General features: G+C 45.7%; 1 protein-coding gene across 3 annotated transcripts; it reads left to right on the top strand.

Annotated features, from left to right (window-relative positions):
• The first annotated feature begins 5,077 nt into the window (after positions 1-5,077).
• On the top strand, positions 5,078-22,883 carry TMEM39B (transmembrane protein 39B). Of its 3 annotated transcripts, XM_088790890.1 has the most exons (9): positions 5,078-5,217; positions 6,858-6,984; positions 7,498-7,717; positions 8,295-8,378; positions 8,695-8,849; positions 15,650-15,986; positions 16,931-17,118; positions 20,897-21,017; positions 22,432-22,883. In XM_088790890.1, exons 1-9 carry the CDS (start codon positions 5,214-5,216, stop codon positions 22,672-22,674), a joined length of 1,479 nt encoding a protein of 492 aa, XP_088647016.1. In that variant the 5' UTR covers positions 5,078-5,213; the 3' UTR covers positions 22,675-22,883. The 3 variants fall into 3 exon arrangements, with proteins under 3 accessions (XP_088647016.1, XP_088647017.1, XP_088647018.1); XM_088790892.1 differs by lacking the exons at positions 8,295-8,378; positions 8,695-8,849 and having other exon boundaries at positions 5,099-5,217; XM_088790891.1 differs by lacking the exons at positions 7,498-7,717; positions 8,295-8,378; positions 8,695-8,849.
• The last annotated feature ends 1,296 nt before the right edge of the window (positions 22,884-24,179 follow it).

The following is a 24,179-nucleotide window of genomic DNA, read 5'->3' on the forward strand; positions in this document are numbered from 1 at the left end:
TGTGGGTAGCTCTGAGATGTGAAAGACGGATGGGGAGACTAACGTATAACATGGAAGTAAGAATGGCCTGGGAAATTAGAAGACACCTGGATTCTCTCTTGTAGGCTCTTATAGTAAAAGTCAGATGTAAGTATTTTTAAATAAAAATATAACAAGTTCGGACAATTAAGTTCGCAAGCTCATCCTAGAAAAAGTGCTACATACCTCATTGCTGAATATCACTACAGTCACCTTCGAAGTACTCCCCGTGGGAAGCTATGCACCGATGGTAGCACCTAGTCCACCCTTCAAAGCAATTTTGGAACTCTTTCTGGAATGGCCATCAGAGCTGTCATATTATCCTTGATGTCCTGAATGTCATCAAAATGTCTTCCTTTCAATATTTCCTTTATCTTCGGGTAAAGAAAGAAGTCATTGGGGACCAGATCAAGTGAGTAGGGAGGGTGTTCCAATACAGTAATTTGTTTACTGGCTAAAAACTCCCTCACAGACAGTGCCATGTGAGCTGGTGCATTGTCATGATGCAAGAGCCATGAATTGTTGGCGAAAAGTTCAGGTCGTCTAACTTTTTCACACAGCCTTTTCAGCACTTCCAAATAGCAAACTTGGTTAACTGTCCAGTTAAATCGGACCATTATTAATTTGTCCAAATTAATTTGTCCAAATTAATTTGTCCAAATTAATAATGAATAAGCCCTCTGATATAAAAAACGGTTAGCAACATCGTTGCAACAAGTTCACGAAATTGTCAGACCTTGTATAGTTGACATACAATATTAGTTTTAAGTGTACAACATTTAAGTACCTTATAAAATCACGTTAAGTCTAGTAACCATCTGTCAACCATACAAAGTTATTACAATATTATTGACTATATTACCTATTCTGTACATCACATCCCTGTGACTTATTTATTTTATAACTGGAAGTTTGTACCTTAGTCCCCTTCACGGATTTTGCCTAGTCCCAAACCCCGCCTCTGGCAAACATAACTTTGTTCTCTGTATCTATGAGTCGGTTTCTGTTTTATTCTTTTATTTTGCTTTTTAGATTCCACATATAAGTGAAATCATACAGTATTTGTCTTTTTCTCTATCTAGTTTCACTTAGCATAATACCCTCTAGGTCCATCCATGTGTTGCAAATGGTAAGATTTCATTCTTTTTTAGGGCTGAGTAATATTTTGTGGCTAATATATATGTATATATATCACATCTTTAGCTATTCATCTATCAATGGACACTTAGGTTGCTTCCATGTCTCAGCTATTGTAAATAATGCTGCAGTGAACATCAGCGTGCATAGATCTTTTTGAATTAGTGTTTTCATTTTTGGATAAATACACAGAAGTAGAATTGCTGGATCATATAGTAGCTCTATTTTTAATTTTTTGAAGAGCCTCCATACTGTTTTCCATTGTGGCTGCACTAATTTACATTCCCACCAACAGTGCACAAGAGTTCCTTTTTCTCCACAGATGTAAGTATTCTTGCTGGCAGAAGAAAGTGAGAGCAAATTCCTGGGAAGCTGGGACAACTGCAGGTGACATTTCTTCAAAGTCTTAGATCCTAAAATCACTTTAGTTTTCTTTGTACTTCATAATATATCCATGTTTCAATAATAATAGCTAATACTTAAATCGCACTTATTATGCACCAGGTGCCATTCTAAGTACTTTATACAGACTAACTTAATTTTTACCATAATCTCGTAAAATCGGTACTAGTACTACCCTCATACTTTACACTGAGGAAATCTGAATAATTACACTTTAATATTGAAAATAATGCCTTACATTTCTATGAATAAAACTGACATTCCAGAAAGCATTATTGTGTTTTATCCTGTGGTTTCCGCACCCCCTCTCTATACCACCAAAGGTCTGCTTAATCTAAGTTGAAAACTGATCTAGAGGACAGACCAGTTATTTATTGGTCCCAAAATAACATGACCAAGGAAGAGATCCCAACTCCTAACAACCAATGACACAAGACTGGCTTAGAGCCAGTGGCATTTCCTCAAAAACTCAGACTCCTGGAAGAGCCAATAGAGACCAAGTTAGTCAGGAAATAATGCAAAGAAGGGAAGTGAGGGCTTTAAGGTCACAAAACAGCTGAGACATATGGCCATAGATCTGGAGGACAAGAGCCTAACCAACCTCCTGCCATCTTAAAATTATTTTCCCCAAAGAGCCTGTAGGAAACATGTGAAAGGACTAGAACCCTAGATGTTTCTGCTAGAGACTGGGATAGAAGTGTATACTGTTCTGGGTTATTTCAGATGCAGCTGTCAGACACCAAACAAACTGGTTTTCTGTAACAAAAGTCCGTAAAGCCTTCAGGTATGGCTCTGCTTCCTTCATTGTCAGTTAAGTTCTCCCCAAAAGGTAGAAAATTATCCACCAAGAGTTCCACATTTATATCCTATTTGCTTAGCCATCCCAGAAAGGAGATTTTTTTCCCCAATACTTCTAGCAAAGATTCTAGTATTGAATCTCATTTGGCTTGCATGGGTCCCTAACACGACCCCCCACCACCACCACCACCATAACCAGTCACTAGCTGGGGTGGCAGGGATGGAATGCTTTGATTCACCAGGCCAGGATCATCTGCCCACAGTGGCACTGCAGAGTAAGGCAGCTCCACCAAACCACATAGAGAGTGGGAGAAAGGGTAGTTTCCCCAAGGGAAAAGCAGTGTTCTTACCTTACCAGAAGAAGGAATGAATAGATGCTGGGCAAGTAAAATCAATAGTTGACATGTATAAGGTGTGCAGGAGCCACAGCTAATGGGACACATGCACAACAGTCCATTTGAATGGATTCTTATGCTGAGTTGTATGAGTGCCCTCAAATCAATTCAGCAAATATTTCCTGATTATTTGCCATGTACAAGGTCCAGCACCTTCCACATGATAAATGCACAGTAAGACTTTCTGCTGCCACCAGCCCCAGTATGACAATAACCAGACTCAAGCTATTGCTTCCTCTCATAGTGTAACAGGCAAACTCTTACTCATCTCAGAAACCAGCTCTGATGTCATCTCCTCGAAGCCTTCTCTTAAATATAACACCTCCCCTGTCAGTCAGCCACCTTCCATCCATCTCTGAACTTGGTACATATTGCTATTATTATCACACTGTACCATAATTTATTGATTCTCTTCTCTCTCCCCCAATAATAAGTGACATCTCTATCCCAGTGCCCGGGATATTGACTTGAGTTGAAATGAGTTCCCAGGGATGGCCTATCCTCAATCTTCTAGAAACCATTTAGCTTCCCAACTGCCCTTCCTTTCAAAAGCCGATATGCCATTATCTTAATTCAACTGAACTAATACTTATTTTTAAAAAATATTTTATTGGGGAAGGGGAACAGGACTTTATTGGGGAACAGTGTGTACTTCCAGGCCTTTTTTCCAAGTCTAGTTGCTGTCCTTTCAATCTTAGTTGTGGAGGACGCAGCTTAGCTCCAGGTCCAGTTGCCGTTTCTAGTTGCAGGGGGCACAGACCACCATCCTTTGTGGGAGTCGAACTGGCAACCTTGTGGTTGAGAGGACACGCTCCAACCAACGGAGCCATCTGGGAGCTCAGCGGCAGCTCAGTTCAAGGTGCCGTGTTTAATCTTAGTTGCAGGGGGTGCCCACCATCCTTTGTAGGACTCCAGGAATTGAACTGGCAAGAGCCCGCACTCCAACCAACTGAGCCATCCAGGAGGCAGCTCAGCTCAAGGTGCCGTGTTCAATCTTAGTTGCACCATCCCTTGCGGGACTCGAGGAGTTGAACCAGCAACCTTGTGGTTGAGAGCCCACTGGCCCATGTGGGAATCAAACCGGCAGCCTTCGGAGTTAGGAGCACGGAGCTCTAATCTCCTGAGCCACTGGACCAGGCCTGAACTAATACTTATTGAATGCCTATCATGTATCAGGTAGTATTAGGCTTTGGGGATTCAGAAATTAACAAGATACATTTCAAATTCAGTACTCTATAAAGGGGCCAGAACCAACTCTTCTACCAGAATTTCTTCAGCTGGAAAAAGAATCTCAGCCTTGGTTTCTACTCTGCTTTGTGACATGCTTTGTGACATGGTCATTCCCCCCCCTCTTGTTCCACCCCCAGGTCCTTTTTCCCCCAGAAGGGAAGGCCTGACTTGTTGTAAAATCTGTAATTTAATGGATGTGTATGTGTTGAATTAAACTCCCTGTTTCCATTTGTCTAACCTAAAAACCTAGGAGTAATCCTTGATCTCTTTCTTCCCCACACCTATCCAATCTATCAACAAAACTTCAAATCCAGAATCCAAGCCTGTCTCATCTCCTCACTCAATCTGGTACCAACCACCAACATCTGCTAAGATCATTGCGATAGTCTCCTTCCTGGTCTTCCTGCTTCCACCCTGTGCCCCTACAGTCTATTCTCACAGAGCAGCAGGAGTGATTCTTTAAAAGTGGAAGTTCAAAGCCTCCAACTGCTCCCTATCTCATTCAGAGTAAAGCCACACAGCCCTATGCGGTCCATCTCTTTTCATGTCTTATTCTCATCTATTCCATCCAATCCACAGTGGCCTCCTTGCTGGTTCTTAAACACACCAGGTATGCTTGTGCCTCAGGGCCCTTCCACTGACTTTTCCTCTGCCCGGAATGCCCCCTCCCCCTTTCTCCAGATACCTGCATGACTGACTCACTCATTTCCTTCAAGTGAGGGAAACGGGGAAATGACTCCTAAGTTTTGACTGGGGTAGACCAAAGAGTAGTAAGGCTGGAGAGAACGGTGACAACCCAATTTTGGATAGTTGAGTTTGAGGCGCCTGTGGGCCACTCATGGATACAGTCCATCTCCGGCAGGAACTGAGACGAGAGGCGGGTTCCGACCCCCTCTCTCTCGGGCCTGAAGAGATGCTGGGAGAAAGCACGCACAGAAGAGTAGGAGGTGGGTTTCCCTGCCTCTCGGGTTTCTTCAGGAGCAGCTGCAGGAAGGGCGTGGGAGACTGCGAGACAAAGAGCGCGTAGGCTCCGCCTTTGTCCGGGCTGCCCCTTTAAGAAGCGCGCACCCAGCTTCTAGCCCGCCTTGTATGCAAATTTGGCGGCGAGGCGGGAGCGCGCGGCTGATACCCGGGGTGTAGGCTGCGGCGGTTAGTCCTCTCCCGGCCGCCGTCGCCTCCGACATATTGCCCGCAGGAGCGCGGCGGCGAAACAGAGATCGCCGGGGGAAGGAGATGGGTAAGCAGAAAGGGTCTGGCTTGGCCCGGGAACAGGCGGGTGCGGTGATTGGAATGGCCAAGCTGCTAATTGTTCCCCCACGCGGACAGAGTCCCGGCGAGGGGGAGGAGGGATGCTAGCGCAGAGGGACCCGCCCCCTCCTGTCGTTTTGCGGAGTGGGGCCTCTATTGTGGGGACAGGACACTTGAGTTGCGGGCAGGACTTCTAAAATGAAGGGGGCTTGGGCTTCGGTGAGGACCCGCTCACCAGCGCTAGGCGTGGGGGCGGGGCTTGGCGGGGGCGGGGCCTTAATGCTGGGGGCGGAGCTCCTGGGGTGTAGGCGCTGGTGCGGGGGCGAACTTTCTGGGCTGTAGAGGCTTTATACTGGTGTTGGTGGGGTGAGAAGGAGACCTAGACTAAGGGAGCCCATTCTGGAGCAGGACTTCTGGGCAGACAGAGTTTTTATTGGCTTGTGGATGGGTTTTCTGGGATGATAATTGTGTGTAGGCGGGGCTTCTGGGCTGAGGGGCTTTATGCGGGTGCAGAGCTTCTAAAGAGAGGAGAGTAGGTGTGGGCAGAGCTTTTGGGCTGAGGGTTCTTGTGTGGGATTTTCTAAGCCAAGTGTAATAGTGTATGAACAGATCTTCTGGGCTGGGGGCTGTTTGGGGGCAGAGTTCCTGGACAGGTATTTGTGGAGACGTGTGGGAAAGCTACCAAGCCGAGGATCTAGGGCAACGGGGGTGTGTGTTGCTCTGTGGGAGTATGAACGAGGCTATAACCGTGACTAGGACTGGGCTGGTGCTTAGCGTTGTGCAGGACGATGCCTGGGAACTTGGGCTAGACTACTAAGCCTAGAGGAATAGATTGTGGATCCCAGTTCTGGGTCCACAACCACAGCATTCGCCCAAAGCCTGGATCCTTGACGGTGTGCTGGGGCCCTGGGTCCTAACCAGAGACACTAGGAGGCCCATTGAGCTGGATCTCGGACACTGGAGGAAAAAGCTACAAGGGTGCCCAGAATTGTAAGCCTACAGACTGTGTAGTATCTGAATGGGGCAGTGTACACCAGAGCTAAGAGCACAGGACCCAGACCCCCAAACTACCTGTGACACAGAGAAAACTCAGTTTCCTAATCTGTGGAAAACATACCTTGCTGGGTTCATTCACGCATCAACATATACTCATTGGGCATTTATTGAATGCTGGGTACTGAGGTAGGGGGAGGCGATACAACAGAAAAAGGTAAGTGTAGTGACCTCACTGACTTGCATTCTAGTGGGTAAGACAGACAATAAATATGTTAACAATTCCCAGAGTGAATTGTGGTTAAAAAAAACAAACAAATATAGAGGGTTATGGAGGCACGTAGTTCAAAAATGCCAATCAGGGAAGGGCTCTCCAGACAGAGGATACAGCAAATACAAGAGGTAGTAGTAACAAGCTTGGTTTGTTTGAGGAAAGAAAGGCCAGGATGGCTGAAGCATGGGGGTGAAGCAGAGAATGGTGGGAGATGAGGTTGAAGAAGTAGGCAGGGGCCAGATCACAGGTCTCTGTGATTAAATAATAAAATGAGACAACAGGTAACAGTGGCCAGCATCGTTGCTCTTATCCTCGATATATGCCCTCTGGCTTGAGGATCTACCTTATGTTGAGCCCCACAGGAGGACGAAGAGGTCCCAACCGGACATCATACTGTCGAAATCCACTCTGTGAGCCAGGATCCTCAGGGGGCTCTGGTGGGGGCCACACTTCCAGCGCATCGGTCACCAGTGTCCGTTCTCGCACCAGGTAAGCCACCTTTCTGTCTCTTGCTCCTCACAATGGGCTCACAGGGGCAGTATGGACAAAGCTGCCCCTGACTGGGCTCGAGGATGTGATACCCTAGATGCCAGACGGGTGCTTAGAAGGCAATGAGCAGCAGAAAAGACCCAGAGGGTGGTCACTTGGACAGCTGCAGTGCAACATAGTGCAGTAAACTCAGAAGCTTGGATTCCAGTTACAGTTCTGCTCCTGATTTGCTGCTGGCTTGGACAAGTTGTCTCCCCTCTTTGGGCTTCCTTTTCCTCATCTGTAAAATGAACCTAATAATTCTTTCCTTCCTGGGGAACATTGGAAAGGCGGAATAAGATTAGGGATAGGAAAAGGCTCTGTCAGCTCGTTTGTCTGACAGGCAGAATTAGGAGGACTCCACCCTTCCCATGAACTGCTTTTCTGATCCTACCCCGCAATCCTGTGCCACAGAAACCCTTCTTGGTAGGGTTCTTAGATCAGCTCCTGATGTTGTTCCCTCCCTACCCCCAGGAGCAGTCCTGGGACGGGCCTCTCCAGCCCCCCACTGGCCACCCAGACGGTCGTGCCCCTACAGCACTGCAAGATCCCCGAGCTGCCAGTCCAGGCCAGCATTCTGTTTGAATTGCAGCTCTTCTTCTGCCAGCTCATAGCCCTCTTCGTTCACTACATCAACATCTACAAGACAGTGTGGTGGTACCCGCCCTCCCACCCGCCCTCCCACACCTCCCTGGTAGGTGCCCAGCTAGGGCCAGTGGGGTGTGTGTGTGTGTGTGTGTGTGTGTGTGTGTGTGACATTTGGTTTCAGTTTAGCATAGCTTACTTAGCACTCTGTTCGCTGACCATGGGAGATGTAGAAGGAACAAGAAACTGGTAATTCCAGAACACTCGCCCTGAATGTGCTTAGCTCCACACAAGGCATTGTAAGTGTAGCAGAGATGAATCTGACAGATTTTGCCCAAAGGAGCACAGTCTTAAGTCCTGTGAAGGAGATGAGCCACAGGCATACATGATTATTTCAAGGAATGAAAAGATCTCTGTGCAAAGAGAGGTTCAGGGACAGGGGCATGGGTGATCAGAGCAAGAGGGCTCACACACCACTCTCTTACCTCCAGGGATGGTCCCACTTCCCTTCTCTGGGTCCTGTTCTCCTCTAGGTAATTTCCTGGCCTGGCTCAGCTGGAGGCCTATGAAGGTCAGAGAGTGGGGACAGTCCCTATGGAAAGAACTGGGCAGGGGGCGGTGGTAATAAGAAAAGCCGGTATATGGGCAGGGGGCCAATGTGACCCCCAGCCTCTGCCCCCTGACAGAATTTCCACCTGATCGACTTCAACTTGCTGATGGTGACCACCATCGTTCTGGGCCGCCGCTTCATTGGGTCCATCGTGAAGGAGGTGATTGGGTCCTAGAGGCTGGGGACTTTGGGACTCCCCTTTCCCTTGGGGGTGCCAAGGAGACATGCTGAGCCCTTCAACCCTGAGGCATTTCCCTGGGACTCCCTTTGGACTTGGTTGAAGAACATTACTCACATCCCATCGGCTCTTGGAGTTTACTGGGTATCAAGGAGAGGATTCACTCTGCCAGGTTCTGCCTAGTCTGCTGCCCCATGTTTCCCTGGGTGGGCTCACAGACCACGTTGGGAGGAATTTGGGCACAGCCCCTGTGCCCTCCATCCAAGACCCCATCCCGTCCTATCTCGCCCTGACCCAGGCTTCTCAGAGGGGGAAGGTCTCCCTCTTTCGCTCCATCCTGCTGTTCCTCACCCGCTTCACCGTTCTCACGGCAACAGGCTGGAGTCTGTGCCGCTCCCTCATCCACCTCTTCAGGACCTACTCCTTCCTGAACCTCCTGTTCCTCTGCTATCCGTGAGTACCCCTCACTTCTTCCCCCATGGCCTAGCACCTCGCTCCTGACCTCTGCCCTGAGTGTGGCTGGGTCACCAGGTCCCCACACCTGGAAGTCTCACAGGCAGGGCAGCAACAATGTCCCCTCATGTTGTCTGATAATATCCACCTGAGATCAGGGTGATTAGCCTTCTTTTGCAGAAGCAGAAACTGAGACGGCATAATTTACCCCAGGTGCCACCAAGGGGGATGTCAGAATGGGACTAAGAGCTGAGTGAATACCTCAAAGGAACCTTCCTGAGGGGGAGTGCATGGGCTTTGTCTCTCTGTCTTTTCCTTCTCTTTCTGCTGCTCTTGCTTTCTTGGTCTCTTTTTGTGTATCTCAGTGTTTATGTAAGCTCTCGGTACTTTCCCCAGGTCTGTGCATGTGAGCACCTGCGCGTGTGCATGTGTCTGTGTGGGCGTCTGTGCATGAAGCACGTATGTGTGTATCTGCATGTGCATGTATATCTGTCTTGGTGTCTGTTTTGCTCACTCACTCCCTCCATCTTGCCAGAACCCAGATTGTTGAGGATGGAGAGAGAGTGTCTGGGAGGAGCCCAGGACCCGTCCCTTTCTGGCCTAGAATTGGGGAGGGCTTTGGCAAGATGGCCACTCTGCCTGTTCCTGGGGCAGGTGCCCGGCTTCCTGAACATTTAAGTCATTTCCCAACCCCTGAGCTTTCTGGTTCATGAGCTTCCCGAGGCTGGACCATCCCTGTTCCCTGGGAAGATTCAGACCTGGATACTGCCCTCCTCTCCTCTGCATGAGGACACTGTCATGGGAGGAGCCCCCTCTTGCTTCAGTTAGATCTAGTTTTTAATTAGAAGAGTGACTCATGTCATATAAAAACGTTAAACTTTACAGAAGCGTTTTAGAAAATGCAATCTCATTATCTCAGGCCCCCAGAAAACCATTATTTACAGCATATCCTTCCATATTTTTTCTGTGCAAGAACACATACACATATACTTTTTTAAAAACAAAAATAGGATTGTGCTATGTATGATGTTACACAATTTATTACATTTTTCACATAATCATATAACTTGAATATTTTTCCATGGCCATACGCATGGGTCTGCCTTATTTTTTTAAATGGCCTTATAGTATTCCACTGTATAGATTTTTCACAATTGGTTTTTTCTTTTATTGGTAGATTTTTGACTTGTTCCTAGCTTCTCCCTATTTGAAACAATGAGGCAGGGAACATTCTTTTGCATACATCTTTGCACATTTGTCCAATATTTGTGTATAACAGATTCCCAGAAGTAGAATTACTGCACCAAAAGTTATGTTTATTTACATTTTCAATATATATTAACAAATGGCCCTCCAAAATTGTTGTACTGATTAAAACTGTCAACAATCACTTTAATTTTACTCTTTTTTGGTTTCTATCTGATAAGTCTATGCTCCTTGGATACAGACATCACCCAATGTTCATATTTTGCCTTTTTTTTAATTTTTAAAATTTTTATGAATATAATACATGTACTACATAAAAAAATCAAATCCAGTAGGCTTAAAAGCTTATAATGAAAAACAACCTCCAACCTTACCCATCAGAGTTTAGTCCCACTTCTCAAAAGCAGTGATTTCTGGTTTTATGTGGTTTTTGAGTTACCGCCATAATTCTTGTATTCTTATACCTTTGTTTATTCCTTTCAGAAATTTATTTATTGACTTCACAGTTGGGATAATAGGTTTACATAGTTAAAATTCAAAAGGTATAAAAGAATATGAATGAAAAAGTCTCCTCTTGACTCCTGTTTCCCAGCTACCCAGTTTCCCTTCCCAGAAGTAGCCACCAATATTTCTGGTTTCTTGTTTATCTGGAAATAAGTGTTCTTTGCATATACAAGCATAACACACATTCATATATGCACATGCATACGTGCTCACATGCAACGATGGGGAAAGATTTAGTTGACCCTTCCACCTCTACTGGTCCAGTGTTTGATAACATTATTTTTAGTTTCCTATTGGTTATCTTTTTCAGTAATATGAATATGCCTGTATTTTTTATTCCATCAACAACAGTCAGTATCTTAATCCCTTTTATATAAGATGAGAATATTAGGAACCCTACCCATTCATTTTTACTCCCCTCTTCCTCCTCTCATTTCCTGGCAACGGTACTCTTTACTTTTATATTGTCAAGCTTGACATTCACATTCTTGTATATAACCACATTTAAGTTTTTCATTCTTTGTCTAAGGCTAATTCTAAAAATTAAAAACCAATAAGTAGCCTTGATATTATTGGGAATATGAAAATATCATGCACTGTAAGGCCAAGTCGTATGCATAGATGACATTCCTTCTCTGTAGTTACTGAGCTACAATCTTGGGCCTCTTAAAAAAAAATGTTCTAGTGTCAAGGTCAAATGGTTTCTCTTTTCTTACATTCCGTCAATTGCTTAAAATCATGTCATATTTTAGTTTGCTTCATATTTAGATCGTAACTTTCTTACACAGCTTTTTATTTTTCTTAAAGTTTCTAATTGCCTTTCTTTTTTCTTGTTAACAAAAGAATGATGGGTCTTTAACATATCCTCAAGTTTATCCTCAATCTTCTCAGTCATGCTACCCCTGCCTGGAGTTCACCCCCCCACCCCACCCCATTCTCCCAAAGACATCCTCCTGGAACCTTCCATTCTCCTGCTCCAGTCTGGAGTGGTTGCTCTTTAGGCCTGCTGTACAGCTCTCAGCCTGGGACTTCCTCACGCTGCCTTCCTGGGTTGGATCCAGTTTCCTGGATCCCATGTCCTCCTCTTTCTTGGTTTTCTCCCTTATTTTGCTGCAGTGCATTATCAGGTAATTTCCTTAACATTGGGTACATGGGAGGCATATACATTCTGACTCCTTGCGTGTCTAAATATGTCTTTATTCTACCCTTATACTTGATTGCTGGTTCTACTGAACGTAGATTTCTAAACTCAAATTCATGTTCTCTCAGAATTTTGAAGATACTGCACCATAGTCTCTAGCATCCAGTGTTTCTAATGAGAAAACCAATGCCAGTTTGATTCCCATTACTTTGTAGATAACTTTTTTTTTTTTTTCTTTCTGAAGACTTTTAGGGATATCCTATTTATCTTTTGATCATTTGAAATTTCACAAGAATGTGTCTAATACGGGACTTTTCTCATTAATCTTATCAGAATTCTATAACTTTATAACCTGGAGGCTTAAGTATTTCTTCAGCTCTTGGAAATTTTTTTCTATTATTTCTTTGATAATATCTTCCCTTCCGTTTTTTTCTATTCTCTCTGGGATTTCTGTTCATCAGATGGTAGACCTCATAGACTAGTCATCTGTTCCTCTTACATTTTCTCTCATGTTTTTCTCATCTCTCTCCCTTTCTCCCTCCCCCTCCCTTCCTTCTTTCTCTGTCTTTCTCTCTTCTCTGTCTTTTCACTTTGCCTTAGGGAGAGTTCCTCACCTTTGTCTTCCAGCTGTTTTGTTGAGATTTTTTTCAGCAATCATATTTTTCATCTCTAAGTCCTTTTTCTTGTTTTATGATTATTCTTTTCACATAGCATTCTGTTCTCTTTTTAAAAAAAATCTCTATGTTCCCTCAATTTGTCTTTCCACCAGGGTTAAGTTTTCTGTTTCATGTTGCTGGTTTTCTAAACATAGTTGGTTTCTTTGGTTGTCTATTTATATTTAAGAATGAAGGACTGAGTAGCTTGGAGTGTATTTTCTCTCCTTCTGCCATTGTATCCGTGAATAGAAGGTTTGACTGGGAATTCTGAGTACATGAGCAGAGTATACTGATGGGCAAACTGTTTTGGGATCATTGAATAAGGTGCTAGTTGTCAGTCTGTGGGCCTCCATAGGCCTGAAGGGGGGTGGGGCACAGTGTTACCCTAGGATGCCCACATTAGAGATCTCAGTTCTCCTCAGACACTTTATTCAATTTCTTTAGAGAAAAATCCTTTAGAGTGGGTTGTGTGAGGTGTGTAAGAAAATAAAGGGAATGATTCTTGCACATGAATTTGCATGTTTTGCCATGTATAATGCGCACTTTTTTGCCCAAATTTGTGAGGGAAAAATAAGGATGCGCATTATACATGGGTAGTGCTAATTCTGTGTCTATGTAAATGTTTTTAATTCTTTTATTTATGCTTATGAGTTAAAAGTGTAACTCTAGAATAATCAATAACAATATCCGTATGCCCTGGAATACGATAATCAGTTTTGAAATACAATAATCAGTTTTGTTGAACTTACGATGAACTTGCAACGACAAAGAGTTCTTGGCCTTCTGTGATGCATAAATATCGTAAATTTGTTACCAGTACATAAAATTTCTTGTACCATAATATGTTAAAAAGTAAGTGCTAAAATTCTTTTATAATACAAAAAAACAAGTACCTAAATGTAAACAAATAAAGATTTGAAATTAAAATGAAAAGATTTATTCCCTGAAAGTTTGGGCCAAAAACATGGGTGTGCATTATACACTGGAGCGCATTATACTCGGCAAAATACACTAGATCTTTGTTTAATCCCATTTGTTCAGCCCTGCTTCTTACTTCTACCCTCTATCAAATGTACCCATTTCAAGCCAGAGTCGATCTTGGGACACTTAGATAATCTCCCTCACCCAGTGCAGCCCTCTAATGGCATATTCTAGACCTACACCATCCAATTTAAGGAGCTTCTAGCTGCCTGTTATTGAACATTTGAAATAGACTAGTTTGAACTGAGATGTGCTGTAAGTATAAAATACACACTGGAATCTGAAGATTTAGTACAAAAAAAGAAAGTAAAGCATCTCATTCATAAATAATGATTACATGTTGAAATAACATTTTACATATATTAGGTTAAGCAAAATAGAGTATTAAAAATTAATTCTATTTTTTAATATGGGCTATTAGAAATTTTAAAATTACATATGTGACTCATTTTATTTCTATCAGACAGTTCTGCTCTAGACAATGGCTTCCTTCCTCATCTGTCAGAAAGAGATAACCCCCACTTTCATCCTTTTTGCTGATATGGATTTATTTTCTACTGTCATGTCTTATGTGGAGAGGATGAGAGGGAATCTGCCATCTTTCATGTGAAGTTGCCTCTAACTTGTGACCTGTCGGAGCAATCACTTTCTATTACCACCTTATTTAATTGTACCTACAGTTCTTCTTGGAGCCAAATCCAGGGAGATTCTTAAGATTCTTGCCCTTAAGTTTGACTCTGAATCCCTTGTGTGTTCAGTAGGTGTCCTACCCCCTCATTCCCACAGGGTATCCTGAAGAGTGTTTTGGGAATCCCATTTCAGTCTTCTTTCTTGTCTCGCGGAATCACTGACCTATTTCTTTTCTAAACAAAATTGCTCATATATTGATCTTATACTCTGAGCCAGGCACCATGCTGGGGGTTGTTGCAAAGATTAAAACAGAGTTTTTATGAAAGCACTAGCATAATGCCTGGCTGAACATAGAGAATCAATATAGTTGGGTAACTTAAGGCAAGTTAAGGAAACTGAGGCTCATTAGAGGTTAAATCATTTGCCCTAAATCACAGCACTAGTAAGTGACAGAGCTGGGATTTTAATCCTTGCCTATTTGCCCCTAAAGATTATTCTCTCAACCACAATTCTCTAAGTTATCTTACCTAACCCTTACCCCAGGGAGAATGATAGCATTCCCATTTTATAGACCAGAAAGCAAAAACTCAAAAGAGGCAAATTGCTTGGCCAAGGACAAGGTTCCCTTCTTGGAACCTCAAAAAACAAGAAAAGAAGAAATTAATGTTGATAAGAAAATGTAGCATTCTCAATTGGCCCTAACACCTGGGGGCAGCCCAGTGACCCTTCTGGGTCTATGTCTGAGGACCTGAGGAAATTGAGCTAAAAAAAAGAATGCCTGTAAAGAGCATCTGCTCTAACGTTTGATGTACTGTGCTCAGCACTTAACTATTTCTTATAATTAACTACCCTTCTGGGCTATGAGTCTGTCTAGTTTTGCCCTCAAATGATATCAGCCAGACACTCACAACACCCCTTGACTAATTAGCTCCAGCCCTAATCTAAGGGTGCTGCTTGGGGGAAAGGATGTGTACTGTTCAAGGGCTCATTTCAGTGTGTGGCACATAATAGACACATAAGGAACATAATGAACTGCTTTCCTCTATATACTTTAAGAGCTAACATACACTCATAACAACTTACACCTCACTGTCACACCTTACACTGTCATGCCGTGTACATTTCAAATTAATTAATTACTCACAGTATTTGTTGAGTATCTGTCCTGATCTTTGGTACCAGACAGTTCTGTGTTTAAATCCCAGCTCTGTTACTTCCTTACTAATTGTGTAACCTTTGGGAATCTACTTCATCTCTCTGAGCCACAGCTTCCTCAGCTAAAAATGGCACAAAATAACAGTAACTAATGCACAGTATGCTTAGAAGGGAAAAAAGGAAGACAGTGCACGTAAAGCACTTAGTAGAGTGTCTGGAACATAGGCTGTGCCCAATAACTGTGAGCTGTTTTGATTACTGTTAGTCAGCAATAGACTGTGAGGGCAGGGACTCATCTCTTGCTTCCTGCTGTAACCCTGATTCTTGGCACGCACTCAATGCTAATGCATGGGTTGAATGACTGACCATTGGATGAGAGGATGATGGCTAGAAAGATGGATAAATTCTCCCCTCTGAGTAGCCAGGAGAACTAAGGCCCAGTGAGGAAAGAAGGATTCCTTCAGTGGCTGAGGTTTGGGATTCTGGCCCATGGGCAGGCCTGCCCTCACCACTGTCTTCCCCAGCAGGTTTGGGATGTACATTCCGTTCCTGCAGCTGAACTGTGACTTCCGCAAGACAAACCTCTTCAGCCACATGGTTTCCATGGGTCCCCGGGAGGCTGTCAGCGGCCTGGCACGGAGCCGGGACTACCTGCTGACGTTGCGGGAGACATGGAAGCAGCACACGCGACAGCTGTATGGCCCAGACGCCATGCCCACCCATGCCTGCTGCCTGTCACCCAGCCTCATCCGCAGCGAGGTGGAGTTCCTCAAGATGGACTTCAACTGGCGCATGAAAGAAGTGCTGGTCAGCTCCATGCTGAGTGCCTATTATGTAGCCTTCGTGCCTGTCTGGTTTGTGAAGGTGCGTAGCTCAACCCAGGGAGGGAAAGGGCCTGCCTGGGGCCTTACCCTGCTGCCTGCCTCACAGGAGCCCTCCTGCTTGTATAAATAACTGTGTTTGATGAGATTCCGTAGTTCTCTCAGGAGTTAGAGAACTACTGCCTCCAGTTTAGAGTGAAGAGAACAAGGCTTATTAAAAAGAAGTGAGCTGCACAAGGTCACCCAGCCAATGAGGGGGATGTTGTTTCTAATACTTGATAACAAAGAGCAGTGACTTGTATTTCAATTTGGCCGTTTTGGCACAGGCATGTCACAAGATCCTGCTTTATCATTAAGTAGGAAAGCCAGGATTCATCCAGATCTGAGTGACTCTAAAAGCCTGTGCTCCCTCTCTAGCTTGTATGGCCTGGGAAGGTACCTCCCCAGCTGACTGTAGGCTTGAAGCATTTCTCCAAGGCTGGACTGCACTGAATGACTCGAGGTTGAGAGATCTTAAAGTCTCTTGAACACCTACAATATGCTAGAGCTTTCATGAGTATTATAATCCTCCAAATGCCTCTCAGAGGTGATTGGTGGTTACTCTTACGCTCTTTTAACAGATGCGCAAATTAGAGCGTAGAGCAATGAAATGACTTGCCCCGGGTCATATAGTTAATAAGCAGCAGAGGCAAGATTTGAACTCATGTCTGTTGGACCTCGGGGCCTGTGCTTGGACCCTGGAACCTGTGCTGTGGCTCAGAATAGTGGGCAGTGGGAGCAGCTTTTCTCTGTAGAAAACTAAATAGTGGACATGGGGTCTATGCCCATGATTAAGCCTTCTTTGTTAGGTGTTCGATCCTTGGTTTCAGGTCACCCTGAGTTCTCTCCAGGGCTTTCCTGATCTGCAAAGCAGATAGAATCAGGGAAGGGGGAGGCAGTAAAGCACTATGGGCATCCCAGGCTTTACCCCCGTGTCGTTGCCCTTAGAACACACATTATTATGACAAACGCTGGTCCTGCGAGCTCTTCCTGCTGGTGTCCATCAGCACCTCAGTGATCCTCATGCAGCACCTGCTGCCTGCCAGCTACTGCGATCTACTGCACAAGGCCGCTGCCCACCTGGGCTGCTGGCAGAAGGTGGACCCGGCACTGTGCTCCAACGTGCTACAGCACCCGTGAGTTGCCCTACCCTTTTCTACCCAACCCCAGCCCTCCTGGTCAGTGTCTGGAGTCGTTCACTGCATCGCTCATCAATTCATTCATTTAGTCAGCAGTTACTGAACTTGCCTTACGTGCTAGGCCTTGTGGCTGGAGTGGGGTATGGCAGGGCCCAAGATGGACATGTTCCCCCTTCTTAGGTAACTTGGGCTGTACTGGAGATGGGAGGTGGGGCAGGCAGTAAATTCATAGACTCATTGACTTTCCCTGACTATTATTTATTCACTCATTGACTGAGTTGCTCATGCCTGCATTCATTGCTTCACTCCTATCATCTGCTTGCGACTCATCCATTCAATCATTAGGTCATCTGCTCTTTCAGCAGACATTTATTTCTACCTAATTCATACCAGGCTTCGTACTGTGTATTGGACAAAGGAGCTTGGCTTTGACCTATAGGCAGAGGGGATCTATGGAGGATCTTGAACAATGGAGGGACCCGTTCCAAAGTGTGCCTTAAGAAACATCAGTCTGGTAACAGGATACAGTGCTATGTTAGCTGATGGTGAATCCTGGCCAGGGAAGAAGAGACTCAGGGAGGAAATGACTGAGACGAGATCCTTGAGGACTTCACAGTCTGGTGGGGGTGATACTGTGTACACAAATAGTTAGGATGAGTGAGACGAAAGAGGCCCAGCTGTAGGATGGCACTGCATCTAGAGCAGAGGCAAGTCATGCCCTTTGGGAGCCCTGAGGTACTGGGCTTCCTCCCCTCAGCCTGGCTTATCCTTCACAGTGCCTAGCATTTCTATAGCCCTCACCGTAGTGTTTTTCACCCAGGTTATACTAATTTTTCTGCCTGTATTGCCCCATTGGACTGGCAGCTCCTCAAGGCTAGGACCACCTCTGAATCACATTGAGTCTTGGGCCCAGTACAAGGCCTGACAAAGAAGAGGCCCCTAGGACAGGTTTGTAGAGGTAGGCCCACCAAAAGCAGAAATGCACAGGGAGCCCTGATGTTGGCCCTTCATACCAGTCAGGGTCTGTCTCAGCCTCTGGCCAGGTAGTCCAGGAAAGGAAATGGGTATTACCAAATGGGCCAAAAGGGGCCTCGGCTAGCCTTGGGCTCTGAGGAGAGGGAGGAGTAGAAAGAGAACAGCTGAATATGAGGATAAACCTGTCCATAGCTCATCACAGGCCATAGATAAGATCCAGGCTCCTTCACATGGCTTCCCAGCTGATGAACTGGGTCCTGCCAGTCTTTTCTGCCTCATCTCTTACCGTGCCCCAACTCATACTCTGCTCTAGCCAGGCCAGACCTCTTCAGATCCTCAAATTCTGTATGCACTTTTTTTTTTAAGATTTCATTGGGGAAGGGGAACAGGACTTTATTGGGGAACAGTGTGTACTTCCAGGACTTTTTTCCAAGTCAAGTTGTTGTCCTTTCAATCTTAGTTGTGGAGAGTGCCGTTCAGCTTCAAGTTGTTGGCCTTTCAGTTTTAGTTGTGCAGGGCGCAGCTTAGCTCCAGGTCCAGTTGCCATTGTTAGTTGCAGGGGACACAGCCCACCATCCCTTGCGGGAGTCGAACCGGCAAGCTTGTGGTTAAGAGGACGCACTCCAACCAACTGAGCCATCTGGGAGGCAGCTCAGCTCAAGGTGCCGTGTTCAATCTTAGTTGCAGGGGGCGCTGCCCACCATCCCTTGCGGGACTCGAGGAGTTGAACTGGCAACCTTATGGTTGAGATCCCGCTGGCCCATGTGGGAATCGAACCGGCAGCCTTCGGAGTTAGGAGCATGGAGCTCTAACCGCCTGAGCCACCGGGTCGGCCCTGTATGCACTTTTTATCTAGGCTTTTGCACATGCTGCATGTTTTGCGTGGAACACCCTTTCCAACTTTCTTTTCCTGATGAATTCCTAATCATCTTTTAGCACTTTGCTTCCTCCAAGAACACTTTTCTGAGCACCAGCATGGGTTTGGTGCCCCTCCCCTATGCTCCTACAATCCTATTATCCCGTGATCATTGCACCTAACACTTTTGCTGTGTTTTCTTAGTTACTTGCCTGTCATTCCAGGACTAAAGCTCTTGGAGGTCAGGGTCCTTGGCTGTCAAACAGTCAGATATCTCCTCACTCCTGGCAGAATGTCTGGCTTATAATAGGTCCACAGCAAATTTTTTGTGTTTTTTGTGTATAGTCTTTTATTTCCCCCCTTCTTCGCCTTCCCCCACCCCACTCCAGTTCAAGCCGTTGTTTCTCAGTCTGGTTGTGTAGGACACAGCTCCTTGGCCCATGCTGGTATTATGAGCCTTGCGCTCCCCCCCGGCTGAGGCAGTCAGTCATCGATTGGCAGCTCTCGCCGACTGCCAGCCACTCTCGCTGGCTGCCAGCGGCTCATGGCAGCACACGGTAGCCCAAGGCAGCACACAGCAGCCCAAGGCAGCACACAGCCGCTCATGCTGGCTGCTGGCCACTCATGTATTTTTTTTTTTTTTGGTGTGTTTTTTTCTCTAAGTAAAATTTACATACAATGAAAAGTACACATCTTAAAGTGTGTAATTTTTTCAGTTTTGATAAAGGCATATACACCCATGTAACCCACATCCTGTCAAGATACAAAACATTTCTAGTCCGTCAGAAAATTTCCTCATGGCCACTCCTTAGCCCCCAACCAACTTTCCACTTTCTTCCACCATAGCTTAGTTTTGCCTGTTCTACAACTTCATATAAATGAAATCTTGCATCCAGCTTCTTTCATTCAGCCTGTTGTCTGTGAGGTTCATCCATGTTAGTGCATATAACATGATAACTGTTTTTGAAATGAATAAATCAACAAGGCAGGATCAGGAGATTGAGCTTCTTGCAGACAGTGATTCTCAGTCCTCTGGCCCGGGACCCTTGGAGTTCCTGGGAGATCTCACAGAACGTTAGAAGAAAGCTCACTGGTCCCACTACCTCACTCACTTGCTCACTGGACCCTCTCTGTGCCGGGCCTTGTGGCATGCTCTAAGGACACAGAGATGAATTGGACACCGTTCCTTCCCTCAACAGCTCCTAGCCTAGTGAGGGATACAGGGAAATAAGTAAGTGACAAAACATTGGAGAAAGTGGACCAATAGTAGGGTTGTTGGGGAAAGTTAAAAGATGCTGAACTCTGTGGGGAGTGTGAGAAAGGCTTTCTGGAGGATCCTGGGTTTTGAAATACGACAAAAGAGCTTGCCAGAAGGATGAGGAAGGCATCAGGAAGGGCAGTCCAATAGGAGGGAGTGACTCGTGCAGAGACATAAAGCAGTAAGGTTTGCTGAAGAAACTAGAAACAGTTCTGAATGGCTTGAGCATGGCGCGAGTAATGAAAGGCCACCCAGGGCCTCAGACACCAAATACTTGGGGACTTGATCCCAAGAGCACTGGACAGCCTTCAGAGAGTTTTGAGCAGAAAACAGTCAGACTCAGCTTGATATTTTATGAAGACAACTCAGGCAGCTGTGTGATGGACCAATTGGAGGTTAGAGGTGAGATCGGATGAATAAAATGCTAGGGAGGGATAAGAGTTTTTTTGACAGTCCTTCAGACATTAATGTCAGCCCTGGACCTTGTGATTCCCAGTACAGTGACATCTCGTGATTCTTAACCCCATTTTACAGAGAAGGCAACTGACACCCAAAAAAGGAAAATCACTGTGTCTAAGTGATAGAAATGGGAGTAGAGCCCTGGTGGGCACCCCATACCCAGTCTTCTGGTACTCGCTTTTGTGGGTGAGCTGGGCGTAAAGGGCACTGTTGGGCTGTGCCTGCAGGTGGACTGAAGAATGCATGTGGCCACAGGGCGTGCTGGTGAAGCACAGCAAGAATGTCTACAAAGCAGTGGGCCACTACAACGTGGCCATCCCCTCCGATGTCTCCCACTTCCGGTTCCACGTGAGTCTTTTTCCCTGGGAAGGAGGGGTGGGGCCTGATCTAATGGGCAGAGAGGCAGGAAGGTGATGTCATAGCAAGAGAAAGCGATTTTCAGTATTTCCCAAATCCAAAGGAAGATGTATATATATGCAGCACAAGGGCAGCCATACAAATGACCGCCATTTGACAACTGCAGTTTACTTGGTAGCAGATCTTGGGAAACACTGGGTGGAGGCAGGAAAGATGATACAATAAAAAGAGGGGTTCTTAGTGGGGAAAATAATAACTATCATGATTCCTTACTGTGTGCCAGGCACTGTGGTAAGCACTTCCCTTCCATCAATCTTTACCAGAACCTTGTGTATGGGAGAAATGCCGGGGTCTCCCCATTTTCAGATGCTAAGAGAGCTTAGAGAGTTTAACTTGTTCCAGGGTACCTTACGGGGAAATTTGGAAACCGATGGTAATGACACTGGAAAGTGCTGCTTAAAATCATCTAGGCTACTGGTTTCCATTTTATTTATTTTACTATCAAAATCCTTTTTCCAACACAGTCATAGACTAAAGTTCAATATATAGGATCCCATGGCACTGCTGTGTTTAAAAAGTCGGAACTCCTTTCATTTCCCGCTCACCACTGCTTTAGTCCCTAAAATGACCTCCTCAGAACCTGGGGCTCAAAGGAACACAGTTTGAGAAATCATTGATCTGGGTGAACTCTTCATTTCACAGTAGAGAAACGTCAGGCCCAGTCAGGGAAGGGATTTACCTGAAGTCCTGCAGCCTGTCAGGTGCAGAGCTGAGCCTGACATGCTGGTCTCCTGGACTCCCATTTCCTGCCACTTCTCCCATCCTGTAAGCAGCTCTTGAGGTTTCAGTACCTTGGCCCCTGCATTCTTTGAACTGATCAGAAAACTTTCCTTGAGTCCCTACACTCTACCTTGCCCTGTAAACACCAGGTAAGAGTGAAGTGTCGCGATGTCCCCTGGAAGCTTCTGGCCTAGCTGGCGATGCTACACATGAGGTAGTAGGTGCTCAGGCTGTAGATTCTACAATAACCTTCCATGCCTAGATCATAAGATTCTAATTTGTTCAGGCCTTGCAGTGCCCAAGAAGATCATGTAGAAAAAGATGTTGATTTTAGACTGGAAAAGGTTCGAGAGCAGGCAAGACCTCTCAAGAACAGCTTCCTGAAGGAGGTGGAGGTTGAACAAGATCTTAACTTATGTGGAAAGCGGTAGTCTTGACAGAAGGAACACCACAAGCAAAGGCAGAGGGTTGGCAAAGTCCATGCCCAACGCTCTGAAGTCTTTCTCCCCACCCAAATCTCCTTGGGGCCCCAAGAGCTTGTCCCCTGCAGTGGCCCACCCAGCCCATCCACGAGGCAGGTTTCAGGAGCCAGCTTTCCAGCCCGTGCCTACTCTTTCCTGGGCAGTTCTTTTTCAGCAAACCCCTGCGGATCCTTAACATCCTGCTGCTGCTGGAGGGCGCTGTCATTGTCTACCAGCTGTACTCCTTAATGTCGTCTGAAAAGTGGTACCAGACCATCTCGCTGGCACTCATTCTCTTCAGCAACTACTATGCCTTCTTCAAACTGCTGCGGGACCGCCTGGTATTGGGCAAGGCTTACTCGTACTCGGCCAGCCCGCAGAGGGACCTGGACCACCGGTTCTCCTGAGCCCTGGGGTGACCCCGGGGACAACATCCAGGCTGCAGCCGGGAGTTCCTGGGGAAGGGGCTGTTGGGGAGGGATGAGTGAGGGGCAAAAACAAAACAAAAAAAGACCAAAAAAATCCACCAGAGCTTTGTATTTTTGTTACATACTGTTTCTTTCTTTGATAATTGATGTGATTATGAGGAAAAAAAATCCTATTTTTTTACTCCCAATAAGTTTGTGTCTTGTATTTCTTTCGTTCCTTCTTGCCTATCAGAGCGCAGAGGTGTGGGATTCTGGGCCAGGAAAGCTCATGTGTAGCGACTGGGGCCAAAGCTCTAGGGCCCCTGCGGGCTCTGCCTTCCTCAATGGAGAGGAGAGGAGGCACCCAAGGTCATGGTCGCAGTGCTAACTGCTGCTAGCTGAATGCTCACTGCATATCAGATGCGACTCTGTGTGTGACAGACCTTGTCTTAATCCAGGTTTTGTGACAATCCTAATCTATAGATGAAGAATGGGCTCAGAGCTGTAGTGACTTGCCCAGGTTAACAGCTAGGAGGTAGAGCTGGGCCAAAAAACCCTCCAAAAGACGACACTACTATCCTGGCAGGATGTGATGTCCTAATTCAGCATGCAGTCGCTGAGACCCTGCTCTGTGCCAGGCTTTGAGGTAGATGGTGAGAAAGCCAAGACAGAAACAAGTCCTACTACACTGAGATGGGTGTAACAGTTACCCTGTACAGAGTAGCAAAAGGGAAAGAATGTTCAATGCTCTTGACTTCTTGGAGGGGATAGCCTGAGTTGTATCAGCCACTTCCTAGGCAGACAAGAGGGAAAAGGCACTTCAGGGAAAAGGGCACATGTAGTAAGTAGCACGGAGTTTTGGAATATCTTGGTGTCTTTTGGAAGGGAAGAGTAAGCAGAATGTGGTTCCTAGAGCAGGAAGGATAAGGAAAGTGGGGCGGGGCAGGGTGGAGCTGGAAAGGTTTGCATCAGGGAGGACCAATGGCTCTAGACAAGGGAGGGTTCGTGAGCAAGGCCAAGGGCTAGAGTGGATACAAAGCTGCTTGGAGGGCCACCTGGCTCCTATGGGCATAGCAGGGGTGGGAGGAGAGGAAACGCAGTTACAGCCACTCATCTAGTCTACCTGTGTTCCCTGAGCCATTTTTTTTGGCCACAGGATATGCAGGTGAGTCCACAGGGTGTATGAGGGACAGACAATCCACAAATGTGTTTGGTGCTTATGTTGAGGCAGGCATTGTGCTAGTGGGACAGGTACAAAGATGAGGAATATCAACAAAAGAAAGTCTAAACATGTGGAGAATTTTTATGAGTTTATTTGAACCAAAACTGATGATAGTGCTGGAAAGCAAGATCTCAAATGCTCTGGAGAATGGCAGTTTTGCAGTTTCTTTTCTGCATTTGGAATTAAGAAGGGAACAGAAGATTACATGAAGGGAGAAAGCAGGGTACAGGATAGCTAAGATTAGTGCTCCCTTGAGGGCGGTTATGCCTCCAAGGGGTCTGAA

This window comes from Rhinolophus sinicus, chromosome 14 (assembly GCF_057876585.1).
Source record: "Rhinolophus sinicus isolate RSI-liver-muscle chromosome 14, RSI-T2T, whole genome shotgun sequence".
Lineage (NCBI taxonomy): Eukaryota > Metazoa > Chordata > Mammalia > Chiroptera > Rhinolophidae > Rhinolophus > Rhinolophus sinicus.